Genomic DNA, 27,259 nt, shown 5'->3' on the forward strand with positions numbered 1-27,259 from the left:
CTGTCCCCTGTCTGCTGTGACTGATGTCATACTATCTTCAGAGGGGCTAAGGTTCCACTACGAGCCTAGAAGATGATGGGCCACCCTGACTGCCACAGGGCAATGGTGTGGGCCCAAGGGTCCCATTGGATTCCTGCAGAAGGCCAGTGGGACAGGGAGGCTGGTGTGGGCGTGGCAAGAGGCCAGTCTGAAGCGGGAAGATGATGGTGTGAAGACCCATGGTGCAGCCATTCATGAGGCTACCAGCATTTGCCACAGAGTGGGGGGGTGTAGAAGTTAGCTGGGTGACCTAGCCCAAGCTAGGTCGTGGAGGGCAACTTGTGCTTCATGAGACATGGCATTATTGTCCCATTGCAAGCAGCTGCTTATACCTGGCCAGCTGAACACTTACCCTGAGAAGGGCCAAACTTAGGGAGGCCAGATACCAGCATCATGAAATAGGAAGTGGGTACCAGTTACATTATTGAAAAACCTTTTCTACAAGGTCTAACCCACAACAAATGGCACACGAATGATTGACAGATATAATGTCACCAGATGATCAAGCCCTAATGGTGCCTCTCCTGAACCCCTGATGGGAGAAGGATTAGCTTTTACCTCATTCATTCATTCATTCATTCAACCTGATCTCATTCCAAAACTGTTTTGTGTCAGAGGATGAGAACTCAAAATTGGCAATGGGGCTTTAGTCTTTAACATAGATTCTAAAGTTTATTCAAGATTCTGTTACCACGATTACAAACTAAGCATTCCTCTTTTTTTTTTTTTTTTAAGGAATCGTGAATACCCTTTTAGCTCAAAGGATCCAACAAATCTTTGCTAAATCATTATTTTGTTAAAAACCAAAATGGCACCTTCTATGAAACTACTTTCCTTATAAGAAATTAAATTTTTCCTTGTGGTGTTTTTCAGTCACAGCTTCTATCAAGGTACTAAATAGGTGACTATTTGTGGCCCCTGCTGGACAGGTGATAAACTACCAGTCTCTAATCTTCTGATCCAAACATAAATATTTTGTCCTCTTAAAGAGTGTTCACAAAACTCAAACCTCATTATTTATGAGCTTGGTACCTGTGTTCTCAAAATGTTTAGGTTGCTTTGTAGAGAGAGACATGACAGAGTTATGCAAATAAAAATATGTAACATCTAGCCAAAACCCTTTAGTTTTCAAACTTTACCTTCATTGTATACATATGAGACATAATCAGGGATATAAGTTAAATTCCATGTCCCCAATTTTAATTATAAATTTCAATTGTCCAAGTGGTATGTGTTAATTATAAAAAAAAATAGTATACATAACAAGCAAAACCCCCCAAACAACAAATTAACAAAAAACAACCTCCATCTCATGTCTGAGGTAACAGCTACCATTAGTGGTTTGGTGGGACTCTATCCCTATTGCACATGTAACCCCCCAAATCATGGCTGTCTTGGGGCCAGTCTGAGCATGCTGCTGCATCCAGAGAAATACAAAAGTGCTATGAAAGCCTTGAAAAATAAGGTAAGTACCAAAGATTTGTGACCAGAGAGGGTTGAGGGGGAATAGGCTGTAACACCCCACAGAACACTCAGAATCTTCTTTACTCAGCTGTCTTTTTTAAGTCCCACACCGTGTGCCAGTTGCTTTGCCTCTCTCCACCTTCTTTAAAACTCCAGGCCACCATTCTCTCCTCCTCCTCCCACCTTCTAGATGTATTCTTCTATAACTAGCTCCTTGCCTTTTATTGTATAAATCAATTGTCTTGAATTTTTCCTGTACTCTTCTCCTTCTATTACCTAAATAAGCAATTTTTTGAAAGTCCTAGGAATGCAAGTAAAGAACATTCTTGGGAGAAAGAGGAAGGGAAGGAGAAGGATGTTAAAATGTATAATTTCATGGTTTTACACTCATATATATACTTCTATAACATACATTTCTATCAATATATTATCAATATAATTTTCTATTAATCTACTTTAGTATTTTTGTCCAGGTTCATAAGATGCTGAAACAGAGGTTCAGTACAGTTAGCTTGCTCATGGTTACATAACTGCTAATAATGGAACCTGGCCAGTGAGGTCCCACAGAACACTCCAATCCTGCATTGGCCTCACAGGACCATTCAGGGGAGAGGGTGAAGAGATGGGGACTAGAAGAATTTTGAATTCTGCCACAGTCTCAGCACAGAGAGGACCACTGGGACAGTGAGTGGACACTAACAGACATAGGGCAAGCTTTCTCTGGGGTGATGAAGAGGAAGTGTAGGCATCATCTTTTAGGTGTTTGCAAAAGAGATGGGAGGACTTCATTCTCATCTTTTCCTCAAGAGGTTTACAGGTGGAAGTATATTATTTATCTCAGAGCTGGCCAGAAACTCCTGGGGAAGAAGTAATTTTATGCTGGGCTTTCTGTGACAGAACCATGTATACAAAGGAAGTGCTGGCCTGGGGCAGGTCTGGGCAGGTGCACAGATCGCTAAGGATTCCTCGGGCAAATGGTGCAAATCCACTGATGCTGTTGAATGGCAGTGGAATGTCCAAGCTCTGCAGTTAATTCTCAGAATTGTGAAAGTGGCACAGAGCTTTGGATTCTGGGACAGAGCACTGGCAAGGCATGTGAGTGTGCGAGTGTGCGTGTACATGTGCTTGGGTAGCATCTACAACTCCAAAGTGAAAGCAAACACAGAATAACCATTGTATCTAATGATGGCTGAGCTGCTGGGAGATACTCTACAGTGGCAAAGTGGATTTAAATTCCTGGTGCATGGGATAAGAAGTGAATCGTAGTGTGGAGGGTGACATAATTAAGTTCCGCAGGTCCTCCTACAGCTTTGTGACCTGCTCATCAGGGCTTTGGTCACCGTATGCTCCTGGAACTCATCTCAGAGGGCAATTTCAGTGCAGGCCAGATCGCGAGCACCATCCAGATGCTGATGGCCCATTAATGACACTCATCTTTGGCATGGTGGGTGGACACTAGGTTTAGTCACTTCCCACTTCGATGAGTTTGCCAAATGCCTTTTGGAGCTTTTATCCAAGTCTTTATGTGACCTTGATATGATGTTCGGTGGAATCCCACTTGCTTTCCACTGGCCACGGTAGGTTGTTGATTATTATGAATACCACTGGTGCCTGAGCTTCAGAACACAAATGTTACTTTGTTCTTGCATAAAGACAACACAGTGACATAAAAATTTTGATAGTTTTGTTAAACAAGTAACCTGCATTTGAAGAACCAAAATCTAAGTCTGGTTTTACGTTTCGCTTAAATGTCTCCTTCATTCAGACAAAACATCAAAATTTGAAGGTAAAAACAGGTTTGTAATGGTTAGGAAAGATTCTCATAATTGCATGCTGTAAATCAATTATATAACAGAAGAGAAAGCTGAACCAGTTCTGATTGTGCTATTATTGGTGTTAGAATTTTCACCTCTCAAGTGACCACTGCTTTATGGTTTACACGTGAAAGAGTTTTCACATATAATATGCTGTAATCACATACTCTTCCTTGAACTGCCTTGGACTTTTAAGAACAAAGTCCAGGCTGAACAGAGAGGTACCGAGAGACAGGGTGCTGAATCGGACCTCCCAGAGAGAGATTCTGGCTCACACTCTGGCCCTTTCCTAGTGCAGGTTACCTGACCTTTCAAGGAGTGTCTGGTCCACTTCTTTAAGATGGCCTTGTTCACTCAGCACAACCTGTTGGCTACAGATCTGGGCAGGATGGAACTGGAAAGTGCCAAGGGGCACTGAATTGCCACAAATGATTACTCTCCTTTTAGAAATAACAGGCTAAGAGAGTCTCCTGAGAAAAGCTGTGCTTATGAGATAACCAGCCCCACTTGGAGATATGAGAAAACATGGACAAAAACAAAACTTTCCAAGTGTGTATCTGCACCATTAACAAAAACTTGGCTTAGCTCAAAAAAAATCTATCTCCTTCCATGACTTCTTCAACTTAACAAAGCAATGATTCTCATTTCTATGTTAATTGTGTTTGCCCAAATTTAATGGATCGTGGTTTAATTTTTATATAATTTTTCAATTTTTTAGATTTCTATTTGGAGTCCTCAGACTGAAATTAGTTATATCGTATGGTCCAAGCTGGTTGGACACAACCAAACCTACATAAATCAATCAGGTCCTCAGAGGAGGTCCGAAAAAATATTTTAGGAAACAGGACATGGGCCTTTGTACCTCTGTGCTCAGTGACATTTAAGCTGGCTGACCATTTCAATTTTGGAAATTACAGTTCATTAACATGATAAATAAGCAATCAGCTTTTTGTGTATCTCTACCTATGCTAGTGCTTTTCACAAACATTTATAAAGGTTGGCATAATATAATAAAATTGGCCATCATAAAAGGATTTTGCATTTGCTTCTGGTGACAGTAAAATTTTACTTAGAAAATATGATTACTTAACTAAGTTTTGAGACTTAAAAAAGCAAACAAAAACCTTCTGTTGAACATTTGGGTTTCACCGATTGTGACTGAAGGTCAAATATATGAATACTTCTATGATTACTTCAGATAGAGATGAAAAAGATCAGATAGGCAGCAGTTTGCAATTCCAGTGACTGTTCTGTTTTTATATTAAAAAGAAATCAATTTATCAATCAGTATGATTAAATTGGGTATTTATCTTAGGTGCTTGATACAAGACTAAAAATAAAAACAAAAAATTACTTTTTTTTTTCTATTTTGCTATTAGGTTTAATGTATCTAATACTATATATTTTTTCATATAGTCATTGAGGGAAGGGCATATCCTGGCATTTAAAATTTACTTTAAAATTTTGAGGCTAACTTATTAATGAATATTACTAATATACAATTTAAGACCAATAAACCCGTGTCATGCACAATATTTGATGCTTATTAGGCATTCGAGATTATTCTCAGAATGATTTTTACATAAAAATTTTCTAGCTCTCATTTGGCTACCAATAATATCTACAATAGAGTTCATTTCTAATGTGGGAGAAATTTGATTTTGGAGCCTTGCCCCTCAAACCTGGTCCTGATTACTGCTTCAACTCCTGTTTATATAATTCTACACAATTTTGGCAGGATTCAAGAGCACATACTAGGGTGTTGGCTTTTAATGAATCTCCTGGGACGTGAATGTCAAGCCAACTGGATGAACTCTGGCCATAAACCCCAGACAAGCACAATGACTGTATTTATTCAGACTTGGCTGCCTGCATGCAGATCGACTCTGCAGGTAATAAATTTTCACAGGCCAAGAACTTCAGCATCGACCAAGCTGATCCTGAGAAGAAAAACGCATCCAGGGAAGTGAGGTTGGGCTGAAAAAACCTCCTATGTTTTTATTCCATGTCTGTGCATCATTCGGCTAATTTGTTTGGTCACTGATAGACATGCACGGCCAGAGGTTCTTTTTAAAAGCTCTGCTTTCTGTTATGCAATTGTCATATTAAAAAAGGATAAAGGGAAAATTGAACAGCACTCATTGCAATGAGTAATCTGCTTTTACTATAACACCTCAAACTGATATTAATTACCATGCTAAGGAGCAGAGACATGACATGAGAATGTCCCTTGTGTCTTGAGCAACCCAAGGTAATGAAAACCAAGAAGAGCAACTCAGTGCTTGGGGCCCCTCCCCTACAACCCTGACATCTGGATGTAGCCAGCCTCTCGGTCAACACTGAAATCTTTTTTGAGAGACAACCAGTAATCCACACGTTAGAGTAAAGCATATATTGGCTTACTGACTCGAAGGTTTGTGTTAATTACCTAGATATTTATTAAATTAGTTGTGCTCTCCAAATATTGATTGGGGATTAAAGGGGAACTTTTTGTTCATGGTGAGAAGTAATTAGAATTTCCCTCTACAGATTCTATCCAATGATCATAGCCTGCAAAATTAAAATTGTCAGTTTAAGTGGATAAATCATGCTTGTTTAAAGAGAAAAATGCAGTTACATAATTAAATGAAAAAGCTGCCTAATGTGTGGATAATATAATTATGGGAAGCTGCAGGCACATATATAGCCATCCAGTTTGGAGCCTGCTCCCTCACTTTCCCTGAGTTTGTACATCTGTCATCTCTGAAATGTCTGCAGCTGATACTGTCTCAGCTGCTCCTTGCCAATGAACTTTAGCCTTGGGTCCCTCTCCTCATGCCTTTGCCATCGTAATTTCATCTAGATATTCGCTGTTGCCCAGCTCCCAAGCTTACCCTCATGTGAGAGGCAGAGCTGTTTTTCTAAACAAATGGGAAGACATGGCAACAGAACTCATCTCTCCCTTCCAAAGCCATTTAAAAAATTCCTTTGGTACTTAGTACTTTCAGGAATAATTGTCTTAAATCTTGTCATTTCTTCACATCCTTTCAGGGATATATTGGCCTTTGGAATTATTAAAACCAAGAGGACAGAAAAGTGGATCAAACCAACTGCTACATGTATCCTGTGTCTTTCATTTACCCAAACGAGAAAAATGATTCTCACGTAGTCGGTCCTATTTCCAGTTTGAACCTCATCAAATGTGAAGATTATAGGAACAAACATGAGGATATGCTTTCATTTCAATTATACCTCCAAAGTTTTGGGTAAACACTGCCATGATCCCAGCTACAGAGGTTATAATAAAAATTCAGCTACCTTGAAAGGAAAGGCTGTGAGAAACCCATTCCCTTGGTTTGGGAGACTTCTGAAAACCTATAAGTTCAATATGGCTTTGCATTAAGCATATTTTAGAAGTGGCTTTAGACATTCCTATGGAGACTGAATAGATGCTTTTCTCCTCAATAGGCAGATTATTTGTGCATTACTCTATAGCCAACTTATAATCTTGGGTCTTATGTTTTTACCTTCTTCGTTAAAACCTTTGATCTTTGGATTAGATTAATTTGAAAAATCATAGTGTTCAGTAGAAGAAATAAAGGTAGAGTGAATGTCATCTTTGATACTGGACAATGGACAGCAGGAAATAACTCTCAATTCATCTTAACATTATGCAGTTACTCAAGCATCCACCCAGCAAGTACTTTGCGCCTCTGCTGTGCCAGACACAGTCTCCCAACTCTGGAAACTCCTTGGCTAGTTGGTAGGTATAAATATCTTAGAGAGTAAACATAATACATAACCAAAATTATAATGAGATGTAAGAAAAAAAGGTTAAGGTTATTGTGAGAGGGACTAACTAGAGTCTAATTTAGATAAGGGGGAGGCTCCTTAGAAGAGCAGGTGCTAGTCGGGGAAAATGAAGGAGTCAAGGCCTACAGGCTCTGAGGCACCTGAGCTTGGCTTGTTGGAGCTGCTGAAAGAAAGCGCTTGTGGTCAAAGTGAAACGAATCAGCTCAAAGTGAAGTGAAGGGGAAGAGGTGAGTGAAGCCATACTATGGGCTCTGGATTTTACACCAAGCATAATGAGAAACATAGTTAAGATTTCAGATGAAGAAATGACTTGATCTGATTTATATTTTTAAAAGATCACTGTGAAGAAGTTGCATTATAGAGGGGGAACAGAAATATGCTAGTGTGTACCAGACAGGTTTAGATTAGCCAGGGTGGAAAGAGGTGGACTGACTAACATTTAATTTTGAAGGATGAATTTATAGGACTTTGAGATAAAATTTAAGTGAAGTACAGGAGTCATCAACGGTGAGCCCAGGTGCGTTCTAGGCACTTCTGGGTACCTGGCAGTTAGAGGTGGCCAAGACCAGAAGTTCAGCTTGGCATAAATTGAATGTGAAATGCTTGTGAGACATTCACATGGAGAAGACAAGTAGGTTTGTTGTTCAGAAGAGAGTTCTGTGCTGATACAGCTTTAGAAACCGTAAACATATAAAAATTGGTCATGAGAATGGATGAGGTCACCCAAAGAGAGAGAGAAGTGGAGAGAGAAATCAGGAATAAATGTTGAAAGACTCCAGCATTTAAGACTGGGTAGAGGAGAAGCAATCAGCAAAGAAGCCCAAGAAGAGAGAGTCATGGGGCAGAAAACCATCCAGGAGAGTTTGGTGTGAAACATGTCATGAAAAGTGGGTGACTGACAGTTTTCAATGCTGAACGTCTTCTGGTGAGATAAGGGACTGTAAAGGGACTGCAGAGGTCACTGTTGACCCAATGGTTACCTCTGGTGGAGAGCTGGGGCAGAAAGGAGTCAGAGGAACCAGTCATCAAGGGACTGAGAGGAAATGGGGTGAGCTTTGGATAAGAGGAAGGTGGTGTTCTCAGGAATAGGAGGGAAGGGAGAGTGAAGGTAATGGTAGTTGTGTGGATGTGGTTACGAGAAGATGAAGCTTTCCATGTCAGTCAGCCATGGCACGCACCAGGGAAATGAAGATGAATAAGATACAGAATGAGATTCAGGTTGCTCGGTCAAGTCAGAAAGATAAAAAACCAAATCCCACATTGTCCACATATTATCAGTTCTATAATGGGGGTAATTATAGGATGCCAGGGAGAAAACTTGTAAAATACTATGACCAGTGAACCGTTATAAGTTATGTATATTTGATGTAGTACCCAGAACAGGCACTAAGAAAGCTACACAAAAAGAAATACTCAAAAATACTGTAAATAAAAATGGAATTCCTACTGGAAGACAGAAAAAGAAAACAGGATAAAAAAGTAAAGTGGCAGACCCAAGCCCTAACGTAGCAATAATCATTAAATGCAAATGGTCTAAATTCATCTATTAAAAGACAGATACTGGAAAAGTGCTTAAAAATATGACAACTATATATAGTCTACGAGAAACTCATTGCAAATATAATGAAAGTAAAAAATGGAAATAGTTACATTACACAAACACTAATCAAAAGAATGTAGCACTGGTTATAATGATCAAGTAGACTTTAGAACAAAGAAAATTACATTACTTGAGATAGAATGGAACACTGCAATAATAAAAGGGTCAATTAACTAAGAGGACAAAGAAATCCTAAATGGTATACACTAATAACAGAGCTGCAGAGTATGTGAAGCAAAAACTGACAGAATGGAAAGGAGAAGTAGATTAATCCACAATTATAGTTGGAGGCTTCAACATGCCTCTACCAACGATAGATAGAGCAACTAGACAGAAAATCAGTAAGGACGTGGAATAACTCAACAACACCACCAACTAACAGGACCTAACTGACACTTATAGAACAGACCACCCAACATCAGCAGAATATACATTCTTTCAAGTACCCACAAGACAGATACCATGTTTGGGGCCATAAAAGACACTCAACAAGTTTACAAGAATTGAAATGATATAGAATGTGTTCTTTAGCCATAACAGAACCAAACTAGAAATCAATAAAAGATCATAAGAAATCTCCAAACATTTGGAAATGAAACAACACATTTCTAAATAATGTTTGTGCCAAAGAGCAAGTCTCACTAAATTGAAAGACAAAGAAAATGCAACATATCAAAATTTGTGGGATCCAGCTATGCCATTGCCTCAAATCGATAATCTAGGCTTCCTCCAGAAATCAGAAAAAGAATAACAAAACAAATCCAAAGAAAGCAGAAGGAGAGATAATACAAATATGAAACCAATGAAATTGAAAGCAGAAAAACTGATAGACTATCAAAGAAGCAAAAAGCTAGTTCTTTGAAATGATCAATAAAACTGAGAAACTTCCAGCAAGACTGATGGAGACAAAGATAAAGGTCAGTATGAAGGATGAAACAGGGGCTATCAGTAGAGCCCTGACAGTGCAAGGACAAAAAGGAACACCACTCTACACACATGAACATGACCATGTAGATGGCACGATGAACTAATTGCTTGAGGTGCACATATGACCATAACCTTTCAATGTGAAATAATCTGAATAGTCCTTTAATTATTAAGAAAATAGAATCTGTAAGTTTTTAAATCACGAGGCCCACATAGTTTCACTGGAGAATCCTGATAAATATTTAAAGAAGAGTTAACATTAATTTTATGCAATCTCTTCAAGAAAAAAGAAGAGTAGGGAACACTTCCCAATTCACTGTACAGGCTGGTATCTCCCTCCTATCAAAACCAGACAAAGACAATGCAGAAAAGAGACCCAAAGGACAATATCCTTCATGAACATAAAAAGACAAATATGAGGATGCAGAACAACTGGAAGTCTCTTACATTGCCGGTGGGAGTGTCAACTGTACAATCGCTGTGGAAAATGGTTTGGGATAACCTATTCAAGTTGGCCAAACACACATATCCCACGGCCCAGCATTTCTTTCTACTCTTGGGCACAGACCCAACAGGAATGTGCCCATGTGCTCACCGAAAGATGTGTGCATGAACATTAATCACAGTGTGATTCTAACAGCCCTGGACCCCTTTGTGCCGTCGGCATGATGGGTAAGTCACTGTGTGCACATGGAGTGAACTGTGATCCAGTAATAAAAGGAACAAATTTCAATGACACGCAATGTGGATAAGTCTCACAAAGATAATGCAGACTTCAAGAAACCAGAAATAAAGAGCATATCTGCTGAACGACGCCACTGATATGAAGTCCAAAAACTAGCAACATCACATGTTAGCAAACAGGAGAGCAGTTGTTCTCATTCAGGGCAGTGACTGGGAGGAGACACAGGGGACCTGAGAGGCTGGTCATGTCTGCATCTTGATCTGGGTGCTGGTCACATGGGTAGTTAAGTTGTAGTATGTGGTTTATGAATAGTCATCAAGTTGTATTCTTAGGTTATATGTTGTTTTCTCTATATGTCTGCTTTATTCAATTATAAGTTGACTAAACATGAAAAAAAAGCCTATTGGATCTGGTGACATGACGATAATGGGTGAGCACAAGTACTGAGGGAGTGGCAAGCTTTTGGGACCACACATCAATTCCTATTTCACAAAGGGTGACACTGGAGCAGAGAGCAGCAAGGTTGCTGAGTAGCAGGGCAGGTATTCGAATGCATGGAGCAGGGCTACTGAGCTCTGTTTGCACACTAAGCTACCTGTCTCTTTACCTTAGAGAGCACAGAGGCCATGAGGATGACAGAGTACTCAAACACAAGACAGTCTGAGGCTCCGTTAGCAATGGCAGAAAGGGGCAGCAACCTTGTGTAGCAACCTCAGGAAGGTGACGCTCATATGGATGTCTCTTTATCAGAGTGGCTGTACAGGCCAGCGAGCAACATTCTCAAGGACAGCTGGGTATCATGCAAAAGAAGGTGAAGCATATTAGTTTACTATGTTTACCAAGATGGGAATATACATTTTTAAAAGATTTTGGGTTAAGGGACAAACTCCGAAAAAAACATTTGCATTGTTTAATTATCTCCCAACACCTGAAAAATGCAGTGGGTGTATGTGTGTTGCCTGTGTAAATACATATTTTGGTCTTGGAGAGGAAAAAAATACTGTATCTTTAGTCTTTTTTAGAAGCATGGGAATTACGATTTTGTGATTAGGCCAGGGGATACTCACAGGCCCCAACTGATAACTTAATTAGCGGTAGAGTGATCACTGAAGCTACGGCACAAAACCGCTGTGTGGAGCCTTAATTAAAAGAGGGAGATTACTGAATAAGTCATTCATTGTCAGCTGCTTTCACTGCAAGAGGTGGGAAGGTGCACACACATAGGAACCAAACACAAGAATAAAGGATCTGATCTGCCTATTCACAACATCGCATTACCAATGGCTACTGATTGGAAAGAAGTTACTAATAAAGCCAGATGAGTCAACTAAAAGTTTTTACTGCCTTGGGAAATATGTCTAGCATATCCTTGTTAACTCATTTTTTGTTTGTTTGTTTGTTTTGTTTTGTTTTTTTTTTCAAATTAAGTATTCACTGGAAACATTTCCTGGAACTAACTCAGGAAATTCTGTCCAAATTCAGAAAGGCTTGCTGAATGAAACAGTCTGCAAATCCCTTTTCTAATATAAAGTATGTTCAATCTACATCTTTGCTATTATTAAATACACAATGCACCTATCTGAACCTCTCCTTGGGCACACATGCACAGGATGGAATCATTGGCTTTCAGCCACATGGACAAGGAACCACAATCAGGAGTGAAGTCATTCTCTAGTTCTAGCAAGATCTCTGTTTTGTGGAGAGCTGACCACCTGTTGTGTACACCTAAAATAAATTAATCGATCTCTAGAAACTCAAGGCCTGTGTGGTCCTCCTTGCTCAGTCAAATTTCCCTCGCTTGGGGTTTTGTCTACTTGTCAACCCAGTTTCCAGATTCACCTAGTTCTACCTCACACCCAGCCCCCTCTTTGCTACCCCACCTCCTCTCACAAGGTGAGCAGACTCTTATGTGATCTCACAGCTACCTTCTGCCCAGACGTTCTTCCTGGAAACATCCTTTGACTCATGTCACCTCTGCACTCTCACTCTGCACATTATTTGCATTCGAATATTTAGACAGCTGCATTGCCTGCACAGTGTTCTATGATACCATGTTAGATAAAATTCACTCTTCCAAGATCAACTGAATAACACAAGTCTCTTGTAGTGCATATGAGAATGACTTAAAAAAAAACTCTCTGAATTGTCTATATACCTATCACATTTATCCAAACCTGACAAACTACAACCCAGGTGATGAGAAAAAAGAAACAGAAGGATAGGAAAATCCGTCTTTCGTGTTTTCAAACTTGCTTTAAAATATAAGCATTTCCTGAAGTGTAGAGGTGAAAGTGATGAATGTTAAGTGGATATTTTTTCATCTTAACTGACTGATCAAAGAGTATTTATAAACCCCTGACTCATGTCTCGAGCTGATAAATCAACACCAAAGGAGAACATTTCAAGCTCATTTATCATTTAAGACAAACAGGCTATTCTGAGCATGATTATTTTTTATTCATCATTTTGAGCTCACCTCTATGTTTGCTTCTCTCAATGTTAATAATATCTGTATAAGACTTCTCAATATTTAATGCTTACAGCTTGCCTGTTGAATGCTGATGTGGTTAAGATCACAGGTTTGATCTCCTGAAGGCCAGTTAGCTTTCCAAAATAAGAGGCTCTATTTCACATTGAAGTCTGGCCCCAGCCGACTTCCCTATAAATAGCTGTTGCTGGTTTCGATGCCATAAAAAGCACAGAATTACAGTTTTAAGGGAAATTGAGGCCAAGATATTTTAACATACTGGCCCAATGGCACAGAATCTCATAAATAGCAGAGGACACCTAACAGCCTAGAACACCACAACTTGGCATTTGTACAAATTGGTTAATATCCAGGACAGTCTACCAGGCCAGTGTCATGGTGTCACATTCAAACAACGCAACATAAAAGACAATCTTACCTGTTCATTTTCCTCTTCATCACTACTTAGCTTAAGGTCATCTTCTAGCATTCTGCAAGTAGGAACAAAGAAGTACAGATACTCAGCAAATGCAAAATAGTTTAGCATCAGAATATCTTTATTAGAGCAATGTTTGAGCAGTAAGCCTGTTTGATTCGCTAAAAAAAAAAAATTATTCTTTTAAGCCATTTTCCTCTGATGCAGTTAGAAGTAACAAATTGCCACATCATGAAAATGAACCATCGTCATAGTCATAGGATGGGCTGTCTCAAAAACGTGAGGCTAAAAACTAGAGTCCAAAAGGATGCTCTCCTTGTGAAGTTTAATTCCACAATTTGTTCAGTGTTCTCCATATGCAGGTGCTGCACTGTCTCCACTTTAATTCGTGTTGAAAAGAAAGAGATGGCAATGATGATGCCAAGTATTCCACCAGCCAGAGACCTGGAGGAAGCATCTGCCCCAAGATCCTGTTGTATGAGGGAAACCAAACAGAAAGGGACTTTCTGGAAAGATTCTGGGGCAACTCTCCAGTGCTCCTGCATCCCTCAGATTCATTATGACAGAGCATATTTTTGGATTCATAAAAGTTAAAGTGAAAAAAGAGAAAACAAAACTTCAAACCCTATTATTTCTGATAATGATGTTATATTCTCATCAGCCTTGCTAAATTGTTTCTTTATAGTTCTGAGATTAAGTCATTTCAAAAGATATCTCACTCATAAGTGCACTCTATAACATAAATGAATGCAGAGCTGTTCTGCCGGGGGCAAGGAGAGTCCATTTCTGATGGACTCTGGGTTACCAGAGATCAGTCCAAAGGCCACTAAGCCCACGTGCTCAAAAGGCCTCACTGTCCTCCTTGAAATCACCTTTCAAAGACTATCCCCTAAAATGTGCCTCGATTACTTTAAAAGCCAGTTACAGGCCTGTCATAGATATATTTTAATAAGTCATTTCAGTGACTTTTGGGGTGAACTTGGGGTAAAGACCTGCCAGGGTGGAGTGTGGGCTGAGCTCTACCCCAGATGGCTGCATGTTTGGGGCAAGTCACTTAACTTCCCCACCCCCCAGGTTAATTTCCCTATTTATAAAATGAAGGGTGGTTTTGAGCAATTTCTTAGGTCCAATCCTGCTTTAGATTTTATGAGTCTAGAAAATAAATTTTCCCCCTATTTTGTAAAGCAGGACAACTCTTGCATTGTTCTAGAGACACAACTGGGGAACTGCTAAGCAATTCTGGGGTACTACTGAAGCCATTAGGACACCATACCTGTTTCCACACAGGCTACAGCTATTCTACCAGCAGGGAGAAGTATCATTCTTTTATTATTCAAACCTTAAGCAAACAAACAAAACAATAGCAAAGACTGCAGAGCCATGTCCCCAGTGGCTCCTTATGTCTCTCTGGCACATCATTCATTTTCCTTGACCTTGAAAATTCATACACTTGGCTTCAAAGAGAAGAGATATCATGGTGATTCAGTGGAGCATTTGCTTGTGAAGAACCCAGGAAGGGACTGTGTTTTCTTTGTCCTTGAGCCCCTGATGACTAGCACGGTGATGACACAGGGTGCAATACCAGTTTGCTGGCTAGGCCAGGGCACCTTCCCCAAACTGATTTCCTACCAAAAGGTACACATGCCTTTCTGACAAAAAACACAAGAGAAGCAGGGCATGTTCTTGCCCCCATCCCTCATTCCCTCTTTTGGGGTAAACTGTCAATTGCAATTTGGTTTAATCTCACGACTACCCTGTGAGCACTGGGTGTTCTGAGTGTGGGTGGTCCCGACGGTGGGTAGGAAAAGGGAGGGGAGGACACACACAATCATTGTTAACAACTCCCTTGCTGTTACATGGGAGTCCTGTCAAGGGTGACTGAGAAGTTCCATCTTTATATGGGCAATTGCGTGTATAGATGTGAAGGCTACTGTCAACAAGAGCAGGAAACCCCAGCAGCCACAAAGCAAGGGATCTTGGCTTGGTTGCAAACCAGCCTTGTGACTCTGTCACCACATGAAGCTGGTGTTGCTGAAAGTAACCACAATAGTAAAAGCAGTGTGTGAGGATCTCTCTTCAGGCAGGGACTACAGTTCAGCTTTTTTATTTTAAGCTCGCATCAAATATGAAGATACATACACAGGTCTGGTGGAATTTCACACTGCCTCTCATGTCCCTTGAGCTCAGAGAAGTCACACCTCTGAGCTTTGGCTTCGTCATTTCTGCAGGAAGGCTCATCTACCTAGTCATCTGTCCAAAAGACAAGCTGTCAGAGACCCCCATGCTTTGTGAACAGCAGTCACCCTATTACTGAATTTACCTCTGTTTCAATAAACGAGTTTCTTTGTGTGTGTGTTTCTGGCTGAGATCTAAAAGCTGGGGATCCAATGTAAAAATACTCTGTATTCAAGAGAGAATGAGAGAAGTTAGAATCCAATTAAACTTCAGAATATCTCGGAATCTGAGGAAATAGCAATGGAAATACCAAGCCAAACAGACACATGCAAACCATGGTGAGCTCAGGTGCTGCTGTTCCCACATGTGCAACCAGACCTGGAATGGGCCTTCACTGCTACCCTGAGCCCCACTCCCAACAGACCCGCTGACGAGGTAGCTGAGGATCAGCCCATCCAAGAATAAGGTGGCACTCCTGCTCTGTTCTCATGGTCACAGTGGAGTTGCTGCAACTCAACTTCCAAAGCACAGTGCTTGTTCCTATTCACTGCCCTCTTCAACTCTGGTGTGGCATTCATGAAATGCTCAGTTTTTAATACTGGAAATAGTGAAGTGACCTCTAAGGGAGTCTGAGAGGGAGCTGAAGTGTATCTGAGGTGATAGCTGAACAACAAACATGGTTAGAGAAGAAAAGAGAAGAACCGAGATACCCACAGCATCCAAAGAGCTGTCAGTGCTTGGTGTGTGGCAAGCAGACTGAGGCCATGGCTACCTCCATCAAAACGTGTCAGTGGCACTGCTGTAGCTGTACCGCCAACTCTAATCCTACCCACTTGACAGTACTTTTATCATCTGTCTATTTCTAGAAGGAAACAGACTGGTATATCAGACAAGAACAAATAACAAATAATGAGAAGTTTTAAACCAAGAGTAGATAAAAATGCAAATAAGGGTTGGTTAGGCCACAGGACAAGAGTGGGGATCTCTGACTCCATTTTTGGAAAAAAAGCAGGTCAAGACTGATGCTTGAAGGGGCTGAGGACAGTTTGGGATAGTCACTTGCACATAAGTGCAGGGCACCCCACTGGCTTGCATGGGCACCCCTGCACCTGAGCACTACTGGCCTTCAGTCGATGAGGTCACCTACCCACTTACGGCCACTCCCTTTTTATGTTCCCTCAGCCCCCCTCTCAGGTCCCTCAGAGCCTAACAAGGTGACGAAACTCCTGATGCACCATGACAGCTCTCAAGGGTGAATGGGTGTTCCTGCCGGGCCAGCTGAGCACTGTCTAGCTGTCACCTCCATCGATCCCCACAGTTTCCTTTGAGGTCCACACCACTGGGCTGCAGGACTGGTGGCCAGAGAAGGGACTCTGCAGTCCGATTGCCTGGGATGAGGCCCAGCTCTGCCACTCAATTCACTGAGGGATCAACACCAGCCTCAAAGCCTTTTTCAGAGAAATCATTACACAGTCCTTGAAAAGTGCTTAGCACAGGACATGGCACAGGCCGAACATTCGACAGATATCATGTTCGTTAACATGGCTGAGGGCCACACTGTAGAGCCTTTCAGAAACTTGCATGGGTAAACGGCTTGGGAGAGGAAGACGCTTCTGCGACAAAGTCTTAAAAGCTGAGCCATTTGTTCTACTTTTAGGCCATTTTGAAAACACGATGTTCTATAGAGGCTGTGGATGCGGATAGATTTTAGGTTATCACTGTTGCCATGATTGACTGATCTGATATGATTTTACATCTGTCAGCCTGAGCACACAAGGAGATCTACCCTGGGAGCCAGTGGCCAGCCACGTGACCAGGAGTACCTTAGCTGGACCCATTGCCTGATAACAACAGGGACATTGAAATAAAATAGACATTGAGATGAAATTTTAAGATTTAAGGCCAGAGAGCAGAGGTCCAGCCAGCAGTGCAGTGAATCTTAAACTGTGTCTTGAATACCTGAGGAGTTGTTGGAATTGCTGTCACGAACATGCCACGTCATGCCTGATTGTGACTTCCTAGTGGGGTCTATACTAGAGACATGTACAGAACACAGCAGGGTTTTTCAAATAAGCAGTTAAGTGACTGAGATTCTATCCATTTTTCCCTGGGGCACTATGTCACACAACAGTTTCTCAGGATTCTTGTCCCAGGCACACTACAACACCCCAAACACCTGACAAAAAGGCTCAAAAGGGCTTGAGCCCAGGCTGAATGGTCTTAATTTTCACACAGGGAGAGAGGGCCTTGCATAAGCCACACAGAGGAAAGGGTGCGATGGAGTCCGTTCAGAACCATGAAGAAGGAATTGAGTACAAGCACTTCCCCTTGTATTCTGCCAAGTGCCACCTCAGGTGGCCCTCTCTCTGATAGAGTCAAAGATGAACAGAAACTCTGCCTTACCATCAATGGGAGAGCTGGCATCCAAACCCCCAACCATTGATTCATTCACTCATGTGTTCCCTGGGTGGTGGGCACCTCTGTCCTAGGGCTGGCTTCCCTCACACACTGCAACCAGCTCTGCCATTTTAGCCATTTTTAAGTGCCTTAAAATTGTGAATCTCTGATGTACATGATTCTAAGAAAGCCCAACTGCCTCATCTGGAGATATCTTCCTTCAGAAAGAGAGGAACTCAACACAATCCTTGAAATTTTAATATTTGATTATAGTAATTTCCCCAGGTGTATTATTTTTTAATTAAGCAATGAATTTATGTTGTAGCGGGTGCTTACATTGTTGAGGACACAATTTTCTCATAAAGCAGAAACAGTAGCCTAGCTCCAACAGGTGGCCAGTTGCTTCTTAAGCTCTTATACAGGTATTGCAAACAAGTACATTAACTACCTGCAAATGTAATGGCCATCATTTCCCACAGCAGTGGTTGTTAATTAATAGAATTTCCCTGGAATTACTCATCATTTGAGGCCCTTAACAGATCTGAATTCTTTAGTTCTTTAAAGTTCATTTCATTTTGCTATTTCTTAATGGTTTTTTAGAAATCTGAGTTTTAATCAGGCTGTTTGATTTTCATATTTGTTTCTATAGCTGGTGCTACTACAGCCTCCACCTACTTGAGATTTAAAGCCAAAGACAAATGTTTATGGCTCCCCATTAAACATACTCATATATGAAAATATCTATTTTCTCAATTAGCAGTGCATGGCAGCCTACTTACTATGAAAGCACACCCTTCTGAAGGTATTCCCCAAACTATCATCTCCACTGCTTTGAACAAGGGAGGGAAAGTTATAAAACTCATTTCATTCTTTCTGAAGTCCACTGCTCTGTCCAGGTCAGTGCTACCATCTGCCTAGACTTATTTTCATAAATGGGTGACCACCTTCCCCCTCTGCGTTTGTTCAGAAGATTCCAGCTCATGCCATACCAGTTAACTGGGAACCCGGAAGGCTATGATAGGCCCACACTGGGAGTTGGTAATATAGTGTGTCCAAGGCACAAATGAAGTAATTTTGTCTGGAAGCAAATGGAAAAATGAGAAACAAGACAGAGGGCTGGTCCAGGTGACCCAGGAGTTCCTGACTCTGATGTTTTCCTACCCAGGGTATCACATTTACATCTATTAAGGAATGGTGGTTCACAGAGAGGCGGTGTTTGCTCACAGATATCTCCTTCCTGGACTCCCTCTTTGCAGGATCTGTTCTGGTTGTCAATGAAATCACAGACGATCTTCTGACTCTGCCACATTCATTCTGGGGAGAAGGTACACTGTACCTCTTCTGTTTATGACCTTATTTTTTCTTAAGGACAGTAAGTTCCAATGGTCCTTTTCTCCCACTTGTAAGCTGAGTCCACCTGCCACCTTCTACACAGTCTTGTCTTCCTTAGGGGACAGAATCACATTTCTTACCATTTAAGACCCTTGAAAAAAGTAACCGCATTTAGGAAATCCTACCAAACCCTGGTGAGATGCTCCATGTCAGCGCCCAATGGACAGGATGAATGTATGTCTTTGAAATCTCGATCAAGCAGCAGTCTTTCCCCACAGCACCCATATCTAGTTTAAACAGAATAGACATGAAAGGAAAATGAAACTTACTAATAGCAGGACACAGCGCAAGGAGAGGGTGCAGTGGCAGAATGAATCCTGCAATGGCCGATGGTAGGCTGGCCAGCATTACTGTCTGAGTTCTGTTCCTAACCAGCTCTGTGAACTTGGAAAAATCATTTATCCTCTGGACAGCATCTCTAAATCTCTAATTTGAAGTGCTGATAAAATGACCTCTACCGCTTCTCATTGCTGTGAATTCCATGGGTTGTGCCTTCACCAATGGGTGGGAAGACCAGGAGGACTGCTGGAGAATTAGAAGGGAAAGTTAAAGGAAAACTAGTAGGTTGGGATTTGAGGAAATGGCCCAAGACCCATCACTGGGAGCCAGGAGCCTGGGTGAAGTCTGGTTACTTCTTTTAGCACTCAGTTCCTCATAGGTCAGGAGAGGACATTTCAAGACATTGTCCTAAAAAAGACATAGAAAATGGAGGTAGCAGTGCTTTTAGAGGGTAGAGTGCTATATAAATACAGAAAATTTGACCACTTTGTGGAAAATTCTCCCATGTAGTATGGTGTGCAGGACAGAGCCTCACCCTCAGGCACCAGCACTGTAACTGGCTAATGTCCAAGAGGCTTCTTGGAGGCTAGGACAAAGGCAGGAACCAGACCACATTCCCTGCTGCTGCAACAAGTGGCAACGGGGCCAAACCCGGAGGTGGTGCCAGCTCCCAACCAGGCTTGAGACCAGGGAAATGTTCCTTCTGTTACAAACTAACCAATTGGCTTAGTTATTCCCTAGACTATTCCTCATCATAGTAAAATGTGACCCCAAACACACATCTAATAGCTTTTGAAGAGTTTAAAAACTATATTCATCTTTTCCTTTCCTCCTAAGAGGACCTACCAAGAGACAACACATAAAGAATACGGTGAACAGAACAATAGAGCCATTTGTCGAGGCCAGGAGCCATTCCCAGGTCTCCGCCCTCCGTTCTGCACACCACCGGAAGCAGACACCCTCTCAGCTCTGGGTCTGCACAAGCCTTTGTTCTTTCCAAAGGAAGACTTGTCCCCACTAGAAAGACACATTTAGGAAGGCATGATGTCACTACACACTTTAAAACGGAAACACGGGCTTGGGGTTAAGTGTGCCGATAAGCTCCATATTGGATCAGTCCTTGTGAAAGCAGGACTCTAAGGGTGCTTTGGGAACACATCCTGGGGAAGTGGCCCGCTACTGCCTCCGGAGAGCCATCAGGAGAGCGAGGCCAGTGGTTCTTAACTTGAGCCTGCATTAAACCACCTGGAAGGGTTACAGAAACAGATGGCTAGGCCCACCCCTGGGGTTTCTTATTAAATGGGTCTGGGATGGGGCTCCCCAAATTTGCAAAGTCCCCAAGTGATGTCTAGGCTGCTGGCTCAGAGGCCACATTTTGAGAACCACTGGGGTAGGCCATAACCTCCTGTCCACATGGGTTTATTACATGTGGGGTCAGCCACTGAAAGGAACTGAAACTTGTCAGCAACCACACCAGTAAGCCTGGAAATGGGTCCTTCCCCACATGAACCCTGAGGTGATGGCAGTCCCAGCTGACACCCTGATTGCTGCCTTGTGAGAGACCCTTAGCCAGAGGACCCATGTTTGGATTCCTGACACAGAGAAACTGAGGGCTAATAAATGCCACTAAATTTTGGGGTAATTTATTAGGCTTCGGTAAGTAACTGATATGCTGGTGCATGGTACTAAACCTTTAGGATCACTCTCAGTTGCTTGAGTGAGAGTGTTAACAGCCATCATTCAAATGGCCCAACAGAAGTATAATGGGAACCTAACAGGTAAAATTAATTTTAAGAACATATTTTACTTAAGCCAACCTATCATTTCAATGTAACATACACATTTACAGTGCTCAACAACCACATCTGGCTAGTGACTCCTGCACTGGAGGACACAAGCTCATACATTTTGTAGGTGAGAGATGTTCAAATCTCCAGGAGGCTTTATGTTTTTCCCATCCCCCTCTCAGCCCCTCCTTCAGATGTCAATCTTCTCTACGCTTCCTGCCTATTGGGATGCAATGAAAAATCCTGTGAGAGTAAAGATGCTGGTAACTCAGAGTGTGGAGGAGGTGAAAGAGAAGGGAAGGCTCTGCTTGGAACGAATGCTTACCCCCACTGCTTGCTGTTGGTGGGGATAGGACATAAAAGGCCCATTGCCATGCCAGTGATCATCTTGCTGCTAATTTTGATGATGCAATTTCCTTGTGCCATGGAACTTCCTCAATTGTACCTGTGAGCTTCTGGCTTCACAGAAGAGTCGAAAGGCAGACACTATTACATGGCAGCAGGTAGCCCATGGTGGGTATACACTCATGAGACAAGGTCTAGCCTTGCACATATTACATCTTGTAAAAGGCTGACCACGTGGCAAGGGAAGTCTGTATACTAGCTATTCTGATTTATTGTGTCCCTACTTCTTTTGAATATAGTAAAGACACATCTTACTAAAGTTATTTGAAATAGCCTAGGTTTTTCCTTCTGTTTTGGCCTTGATTTTTGTTTTTAAGTTGTGCATTTTAAAAACCCTGCTGGTCATTCTTTTCACTAGGAATTGCAATTCCAGGTGGGGGTGCTGAACAGCACAGAGGAAACTCATTATTGGGGAGAAATGGAACTCTGTGGCCACCTGCCTTGAACAGCCAGTGACTCTTTCCACTCAGAAAGATGTAAGTGCTCCACACAGTTCATGCAATTGTGAAGGTATAAAAACGCTCCATCTTTTCCGTGTAGGGCAATGCAGGCCACGGTTTTAAAGCAGCATTCTCTGAACATATCGACGTGAAAATTACCCCCTCCTGAAAGAATGACAAGAAGGAGGGCTGTATGTACTCTATCATTTCTATCAGAAAGCTACTGAGGCTTCAGAAACAGTACTTAGGGAATGCCTTCTCCTCAAAGATGGTTTTAAACTTCCTGTCCTTATTCCTTACAAGCACTTCTAGAAAATTGGTTTCTGAACTCGATGTCCTTGCATTAGAGAACTCAGTTTCTAATGAATTCAAGCACAGTGTGTGAAAGAACAGGGCCCTTTTCTGAGCAGACACTTGGGGGAGGATAGATGGCCTTGACAGGAAACTAAAAGTCTTCTCAGTTGCACAGGTCTGACAATGGGCATTTCTCTGCTTAAATTTCTTTGTAGAGTAAATTGTACCTAACCAGAGGGGAATGGAGATTCATACATTTGGCTAAAGTCTGTAATTTCAAATATTATTTGCCTGTCAGTAAATTAGTAAGCTAGCTGTCTATTCTGTTTGCTAACTAATAACTTGCTGATTCCATTGATAACTCTGGAGAGTAGGAACGCACTGAATCTCCAAAACCTATATGTACAATAGGTTTTGTTCTTTGGTTCACCATACCAGTTTTTACATTTTTGTGGCTATTGTTATTGACAAGTGGAACCACTTTACAACACAGAACTAGACAGAGTCTGAAGTGCTGAAGGCCTTGACCAGCACTGGACTTGGATAAAGTCTCAGCTCTGAGTTTTAGTGTCTATTAACAAAATGGAATGGTAGGACAAGAGAGGAGAAACCAGGCTGTGAACTGTCAAGCCTCATCAGGGTTTCTCAATGATGGGGTTAGTGTGACCTGGGGTGCTTAATGCTGATTCACCCCTAGAGATTCTGACTTAATTGCTGTGGGGTTGGTCATATGAGTCAGTATTTTTGACGTGCATCCCCAATAAATCTACTACTTAGCCAAGGTTGAGAGCTACTGACTTAATTCCAAGTGGACTGTCACCTTCTCCTTAAAGCCAACACCAATCCACAGGACAGTCTTCATATCTTACCTAACTTCACCAGAACCTGTACCAAAATTGTCTGCTTACCCATCCGGCTTCACCTCTTCCACGTCCCGTTGAATAAGAATGTTGCCAGGGGAGCATTTTTTCCCTCCATTCCTAGGTAAGGCACAGACCCACCCTCACCAACAAACAGGTAAAGGAATTCTCTCAGGGATGTTCAATTCACAAACCAGATAGACACCTTGCTTCTTTACCTCATTCGGTCACTCCAATTTATATGCCATTTCTCTCCTTGAAATGTCCCTTGCACAGTGTCCCTAACTCTCAAGGTTCCCTTTGTCTTTGACTTCCAGCTTCCTCTGATGGATCTGGCCCTCTGGCCACTCTTCCAAAGCTGATGTTACCCCAGGCTCATGCCCTGGGTCCTCTCCTCTTCTGCACCTTCACACTTCATCTCCTCCCAAGTATGACACCTATGGTCTTGTCCTCCAAGTGCCAGATGCACCCTGGTCACCTCTGCTCTGGCTTCCCAGAGGTAAGAGCCCATGTGTCATCTCACCAGGCAGCTTCTGTATCTGGTAAAATTCCGGGCATAGAATAACCACACAATAAATGTTGAGCAAATAAGTTCACCTCTACTTGGATGTGCCTCCACCTTGATTTGCTCCAAAACAGAACCCAGACCTTCCTGCCTAAAACCCAATGTTCACTGCTGAATTGTCCTGAGGTCTATGGCACTGCCAGTCACCTGGTCATTTGCACATGGAGTTTGACTTCTTCTCTCCTCCTTACAGACAATAAAACTCTTAGACGTGTCTGTCATGTTCTTTTGATCCCAACTCTTACTCCATCCCTCACCATACTGCTTTAGTCCACATTCCCAGTTCTCACTGAAAGTGCTTGCTCATTCTCTAGTCCCTTTTCCAAGTTCAACTTTCCATCTTGCTGCTGACCATCTGCAACCTAAATGCTACCCCAAATAGCACATCTTCTTGATGCTCAGTGACCACAGCTAATTTCCCTCTTCTGTACACATATCTATTAGTGCTCTGCCATCCTATGTTATAACTACTTGTCTCCAAGTCCATCTTATCTACCTGACTCATGGGCTCTCTGAAGGAAGTGTCTGGCCTCACTCCTTTCTGTGTCCTCAGAGCCTGGAGGACAAAGGTATTTATAGAATTGAAAAAACACAAGCATATACTCCTTCATAATAGAAGCCAAGACCTTGAACAATACACAGAATGGAATGGAATGCATATAAAATATACCTGTAGTGAGCTGAAAAATAATGAGATCAAAAAGGTATATAAAAGGGTGCCTAGGAGCACTTTCCAGGAGAGGACAGGTGGCACCATGAGCCGAATCTTGCAGTGCTATGTCCTCACTTGCAGTACCTGGCCTCTTGCCTCTGCAGGTGAGTCCTACACACCTTCAAGGGTCCATCTCAAGAACCACTCTTCTAGGGAGCCCACCAGCCTATCCACCCTCTTCTCTGATCTCCATCAAGGGTCCATTGTCTTGACTGGATGCACAGTCTTCTCCCTCCTGTAGACTCCTGAATGACTGACATCATGCATGAACTGCCTCTTGTACCCTTTGGAGAGTTAGCTTATCAGAAAGTAGGTTAAATGAGGCAGGAGAAAACTTCGCATGAAAGCCCTGAGCCCCCTCAGCTTCTTGGAGTCTGGAGTTGCCACTCTCCTGTGCCAGACACTGTGGAGGCTCTGAGCCCATCTGGATGCCCCTCTATCACAGCTCCTGTCACCCGTATACTGAAAGGTTCTTTTTCTGCTCCAGCCTCACCCCGCAGGGTAAACGCCTTTTGTGCAGGGCCACAGCATATTCCCACATCTGTTTTCTGGACAGAACAGGAAGTTAACAAATTAACTGATTCCCCACTGAACCAATGGAGAATCAATAGGCTGCTGTGAGGTTGCAGAGAAAAGAGCTGGGAGGTGTGAGAGAAGATGGGCAGACGGAAAGATGCAAGAATCCATCCCATCATCAAGCGCAGCTCAAGTCAGTATTAACCAGCAGTAACATTAGTGTTATTACCCCAAATGATAATAACGAATCTGCAAGAAAATGTGAATCTGCAAGAAAAAATTTATTTTCCTGTATATGTTTCAGTCAGATTCTTAGAAATAAATGTTCTTTCTATTCCCAGCTATTGTAAACTGGATGTGCCCAAATTAAGTTTTCATATGGAAATAGTTTACCTCTCATTGGGATTCCTTACCTAGTGTCATCACTTACAGCAACCCCACATTTATTTTCTGTTAAAGAAAAACACTTGTACTTTTTTTTTTTAAGAAATCAAGGTGATTTCAACTAAAGAAAAATCAAAGAGTTGGTGGGTATTCCAGAAACGGCACTGACTCCTGGATCCTGTGACTGTCAGTCTTGGATCGATTGCTGGTTTCTGGACAACAGGAAATGGTTACTGTATGTGATTCTTTTTACCAAGTACTTTTTCTCTCTTTCCTTTATTACTGAAAAAAAGTCTATTTTTTTTTAAAGAATGAACATGACAGCCAGTGATTCTGATACTTTATTTATACTCTAAGTTGGTAAAGCACCCAAAACAGCTCTCTGATCTCCCACTGCATCATTATTTCCCATGTTATGGGATTTCACATAAAACCCAGCATTTTCACTGTGTTGATATATATATATTTCTCCTTCCTCAATACTTTTCAGAACTCTCCAGTCAAGAAATTAGAGAGGGGCGTGCTTCAGATTTTTGAAGGATTTTATGGACTCTAGGTCACATTCTGACTGAGGGGGGACCCATGAGGCCGCCCTTGCCCCACTAATCGGGCAGCACAGGTAAAGACGGGTGCTGCCGCTGCGAGCCACGAGCAGCCCAGAGGACATTGGGAATTCTGAGTGTGAGAGAGTGAGGTGCTGGGTTTCTTTTCAGTGTTCTTTCCTTGCTTGGTGACCTGGCAGTAATAGCGACCGTCAACTTCCTTCTCTCTAAAGGAGCTCGGAGCTGCTGTATTTGAAAAACAATATGTGCATAAAGGCTTTGTACTCCCAGGAATAAAACGTCATCAAAGTTGTCATTTGATTATAGGATATGCTGCAATCTACTTATGAAAGCCTTGCGCCCCCCTTCCATAGACCTACAAAGTGTAGCTCTTTCAACTGGTTCAGCACCCTGGGTCCTTCCTGCTGCTGATACGTCAATCGTTTGCTGCCTCCCCTGCTCCATCCTGCCACTTCACAAGTGGGGATGTCATTTAGAGTCTTAGCCCAGCTGTTAAGATTTATTCTGGAAAGTGACTGAATGTTGCTAACACTGCTTTGGCAGCTAGTAAAAAAAGATACATTTCCAGGCCAGGAGCGGGCATGCATTCATTCCTCCTCAATGACCTTCAAATCTCCAATATGTCTACTTAAAATGAAGCTTTTACCCCTTCAAATTATAGTGTGATACTGGAAGATGCTGACTCCTGCACAAGAAAAACTGCTGGGTTTAAAGTTAATCTGAGAATTCTCACTTTGTCACATACTAGCTCTATGGTCCTGAGTATATTTGCCTTTTTAGGCCTCCACTCCTGAGTTGAAACTGATAATGGATAATACGCATCTCCTAGTTTTAAAGGATTATAGGAGACTTGAATAAGATAATGTAGACAAAAGTACTTTGCAAATTTTAAAGCAGAGGGGTGATGAGAATGTTGGTGCAGAGCCTGGCATCCAGCAGAACCATGACAGGTGGGGGTGAACAGAAGGGCCGCATGACCAGCACCGATTCTTCCAGCAACCTGACATGTAGTCCAGAGGTGAGGGGGGTAGGCAATAGGGATGGCAGGTGAGTCTGGAATCAGTATGCTCCAACTGGCTTTCCTAACCAGCACAGGGATGCAAATGGTGAACTCAACATCTGGTTATGTGTTTCTAAGGAATCAGTTCAAATGGCAAAACAGGGGGCACATTTTATTGTAGAAGGTGGTATCCTTCAGGTGTCCCTTGGGCTCATAGAACAGGATTTAGTGCCAGGTACCAATACTCACTAGCAAAAGCATATTCT

General features: G+C 42.0%; 1 protein-coding gene across 9 annotated transcripts in view; it reads right to left on the minus strand.

Moving 5' to 3' along the window:
- Positions 1–27,259, minus strand: part of AFF3 (AF4/FMR2 family member 3) — a 500,129-nt gene that overhangs the window by 83,814 nt on the left and 389,056 nt on the right. For all 9 annotated transcript variants that reach the window (XM_016157239.2, XM_016157237.2, XM_016157241.2 and 6 more), the window contains one exon: positions 13,228–13,279. In XM_016157239.2, the coding sequence (XP_016012725.2) occupies positions 13,228–13,279 (52 nt within the window). The remainder of the gene's footprint in view (positions 1–13,227; positions 13,280–27,259) is intronic.

This window comes from Rousettus aegyptiacus, unplaced genomic scaffold (assembly GCF_014176215.1).
Source record: "Rousettus aegyptiacus isolate mRouAeg1 unplaced genomic scaffold, mRouAeg1.p scaffold_m13_p_7, whole genome shotgun sequence".
Classification (NCBI taxonomy): Eukaryota; Metazoa; Chordata; class Mammalia; order Chiroptera; family Pteropodidae; genus Rousettus; species Rousettus aegyptiacus.